At 27.6% G+C, this 4,487-nt stretch overlaps 1 protein-coding gene across 1 annotated transcript; it reads left to right on the top strand.

Moving 5' to 3' along the window:
- Nucleotides 1–1,234: 1,234 nt before the first annotated feature.
- On the top strand, nt 1,235–1,841 carry LOC11422901 (uncharacterized). Its single transcript, XM_003609762.3, has one exon. It carries the CDS (start codon nt 1,269–1,271, stop codon nt 1,830–1,832), a length of 564 nt encoding a protein of 187 aa, XP_003609810.2. The 5' UTR covers nt 1,235–1,268; the 3' UTR covers nt 1,833–1,841.
- Nucleotides 1,842–4,487: the final 2,646 nt, after the last annotated feature.

Genomic DNA, 4,487 nt, shown 5'->3' with positions numbered 1-4,487 from the left:
GATGAAAAATATATTCAACTCTTCCTTTTGTTTATTTTTTTATCTAAGGTAACTCATTTTTCATCCAAGATAATAGTATTAATAATGAGAGGAGAATAAAAGATGTTGGATATTCTTTGTATGTTGCTACTTTACGACTCCTAGCCTAAACTTTTTGTGTTGGTCATGACTCATTGTGATTTTAATAAATTTCATTTTGACTTCTTAAAAAATAAAAAGATGTTGGAGTTAGACCAAAATACATAAGCTCTACAACCATCCATTACATGGGTTCTTCCAAGATAAAATATTCGGGGGTTCAGGAGGTCCTTCAAGAGCACGGTTTCTTAACTATCATTTTTCTCTCATAAAACACCATAAACTACACTATAGTCACCATAAGATAGGGATAGAATAGACACTTATATATTATGTATTTGTTGCACATATATGATAAGAAACATAATAACATTGTTTACTACTTTTTTAGATTTAAATATATAACATTTTTGTTTTTAAATATGACATAAGATATCTATCTTTTAAGATATTATAGGTGTGATCATTCTAGTACTAATGCATTAGATTCCATCACAATTTTGTAGTTAAGTGTGTTTGGACGAGAGTATATTATTAAGATGGGTGACCTCCTGCGAAGTTCCGACCCTTTTTAAGTAACCAAAAATAAAATTTAACAATTATTTTTGCGGAATAGTTAGATTGTTATATAATGCTTTTTTTTAATAGAGAATTTTTTTTTTACAAATAATTGATAGCTGTTCTTTCTGTGTATTTCTTTAGTGACGGTTAATTGAACAGACAAAACATCATCTGGAAGAATCTATATTTTGGCATCTTATAACAACCATATGGAAGTAGGAACAGAACATAACATAACTGAAGAGGATATTTAACCTTAAAATCAACATGTAGACAAAAAAAAAAACCAATGTTACAAAAAGCAAATAAACAACTTACATGCTACAAACAATTATAATATACGAAAGACTAGAAATTATTATAGTAATTTTATGTGAAAAAACTACATATACTGTAATATTAACTTTAAAAAATGGATTGGAAAAGACCAAAGTAAAAGGGCCAAATAAATTTTCCTTTTTGAAATGTTTGAATACATTACGAAATTTTGAATACATTAGCAAAAAATTCACAAATTTTGAACTAGAACACCGACCAAACTAACCTTAAATAACACCGAAAGTAAGAACATTGTTCATAAATTCCACAAAAACAACACACTCTTGATTTCTAGTAACAAGAGAGAAAAAATGAAGAGAGCCTCAACTAACTTTATGTCCTTTTTCCCTCTTTATACTCTTCTTCTTTCATGTTTTTTTCTCAAACTCACTCAATCCTTTACTCAAATGAACGTTGAAGTTGATGATTTGGTGGATGATATATGCAAAAAGACACCAAATTCTGATCTATGCAGTTCAATCCTACATTCCAATCCTCAAGCCAACACAACTGATGCAAAGGGTATAGCCGCAATAATGGTCAATGACATTCTAGAAAATGCCACCAACACATTGAATTATATTCAAGTTCTTGTCAACCAAACCAAAGATATTGAATTGCAAAGAAAATTTTCTATTTGTGCTGAGACATATATTCCATTAGTGAAAACCGTACTTCCACAAGCAATTGATTCTATAAACCAAAATAAATATGGTTTGGCTGCTTACTCAATGGTTTATGTTGGAAAGGAAATTGACTCTTGTAACAAGAAATTCTCAGGCTCAACTACTTCACCTTTAGGTGATAGGACTGACATTCTACATAAGTTGCTTGATATTGCTGCAGCCATACTTAAGCAATTAATAAGTGGCTGATTTCTTTATTTATCCTTACTCTTATTAAATAATAAATAAAAAGTTGATTTTGGTTAAGAATTATTAATAGGGTTGAATATATTTTTGTCTCTATAAAGTCAAAATATCCTTATTCGAAATATTAACGTAATTATAAAATCAAAATATATCAAATCACCGTAATAAATTGTCATGCTCATAAACTTCACCTTAAAAAATGTTCATAAACTTTTATCAAAATATATAAATTATCCCACCAAATCATAAAAAATAATTTACAATTTTTTTTATAGTCCAACTTTTCGTTAGAGTTCCCTTTAAAAAAAAATTTCAAATTTTTGTCCCCCAAAAGTTTTTCGTTCACACTTTTGGTCATTGTTTTTAAGTTATATCATGTTGTCCTTCATATTTTTGTAGGAATGTTTGAATTATTGTAAGAATCTCTACAAAAAAAAAAAATAGAATGTTTTAACAAAACATGAATTTAATATGAATTTTTAAACGTTAAAAATATATAAAATTCATGTTTTGTCAAAAACAAAAACTATTTTTTGGTTAAGAGTCTTATAATATTCTACACATTAATATAAAAAAATTCAAGATTTCGAATGATACATATGAGTTGACTTGAAAACAGAGACTGAAAATAGTCATGAAATTTTTTTAATAGACTATAAAAGTCAAAGAAATGTTTTTTTTTTTAACAAATCAGAATAAAATATATATTAACACAATCGAAAGTGACCCCACACAAGGTGTGTTAAGAAATGTTTTAGAGGGAATATACATGATAAAACAGGATTTAATCGATTGTCAAAAGATTCAACCTTAATTAAAATCAACATGCAGATACAAACCCATCTTTTCAAAATGCAGGTAAGCAACTTACATGGGACCATTATAATAAGGGTCATGCTAACTAGTGCCCTGTGGCACTAGTTAAGAAAGTAAAAAATAGAAATTTTTATTTGAAAACAATAAAGTTTTGACTTTTAAAAAATTGAACATATCATTTTTTAACAATTTTCAATGTAAAATTTTCATATTAGTCTCTTAACTAATGTTCTGGGGGCACTAGTTAACATTACCCTGAAAAAAAACTATAGTAATTTATAAATGAAAAAGGCTACAAAATTTGCATTCCTAAAAAATGGCTACAAAATTTACATTAAAAAAATGGATTGGAAAAGAACAAGTAATATAAAGGGTTTCCTCAAAAAGAAAAAAAAAAGTAATACTACATCCGTTTTTTTTTAATTGTCACATTTTAACATTTTACACAAACCAAGACAATCAAAAATTGATACTACTTTTGATACAATAAGCTATACTTTTACTATAATGACCTTATTCATTTATATCTCATTTCATATATTTATCTCTCCGCAATAAATAATTAAGGATAATATTGGTAAAACAACATTTAATGTTGCATTGAACTTTGAAAGTGACAATTAAATAGAAACAAATTTTTTCTCCTAAAGTGACACTTAAAAAGGAACGGAGGGAGTATAAAGGGTCGAATGTATTTTCCTTTTTGAAATTTTGAATACATAAGGAAAATAATCACAAATTTTGAATACTACTCCCTCCGTTTTAAAATGAGTGTCGTTTTAGTCAATTACACACATATTAAGGAATGAAATAGAGTAGTCAAATGTCATATCAATTTTATCAAATTATCCTAATCAACTATTGGTTTGTTTTTCATTAAAGAAAAAAATAATACTTTAGAAGTAGTGTAACATTATATTAATTGAAGGGTATAATTGAAAAGAAAAAGTTATTATTGCATTGAAAACTAAAAATAACATACATTTTAAAACAATTTTTTTCCGCTAAAGCACACTCATTTTGTATTACCAAAGAACCAAAGAAATCAACAATTTTGAACTATCCACCGACCAAACTAACCTTAAATTGCACCCCAAGTATGAACATTTGTCGTTCATTCCGCAAAAACATCACACTCTTGATTCCTAGTCTAAAGAGAGTATGAAGAGAACCTCAAGTTTTGTGTCCTTTCTCTCTCTTTCTTGTTTTTTTTCTCCAACTCAATCAATCCTTTACTCAAATGAACGCTGAAGTTGATGATTTGGTGGATGACATATGCAAAAGACCCCAAACTTTGACTTTGACTTATGCAGTTCAGTCCTACATTCCAATCGTCAAGCCAACACAACTAATGCAAAGACTCCTGGAAAAAAAAAAAAACTAATGCAAAGGATAATGGTCAATGACATTCCACCATATGCCACTGACACGTTGAATTATACTACCTCTCTGTCATTAATTATAAGATCATTTTAAAAAAATAATTTATTTCTTCTTAGTATAAGACATCTTTGGTATTTCTAAATATATTAATTATTTCTTTACCAAGATACCATTATTTATTTTACATCCTTTTCTTCAATCAACAATAAATATTAGACTGGTGCTAGTCACACCCCAAAAAAAATAAGTTACACCCCAGAATGACTAATATACCCTTTAACTAAAATAAAAATTTCAAATCAACTAAATTTACATTAACGTAAATTGAACATAAGTAAACTTAATTTACATTAACCTAAATTGAACATAAGTAAACTTAATTTACATTAACCTAGATTGAACGTAAGTAAACTGAATCTACATTAACCTAGATTGAACCTAAGTAAACTTAATTTACAT

The sequence above is a fragment of the Medicago truncatula genome, chromosome 4 (genome assembly GCF_003473485.1).
Source record: "Medicago truncatula cultivar Jemalong A17 chromosome 4, MtrunA17r5.0-ANR, whole genome shotgun sequence".
Classification (NCBI taxonomy): Eukaryota; Viridiplantae; Streptophyta; class Magnoliopsida; order Fabales; family Fabaceae; genus Medicago; species Medicago truncatula.
This window is presented reverse-complemented; position numbering and strand designations above follow the sequence as displayed.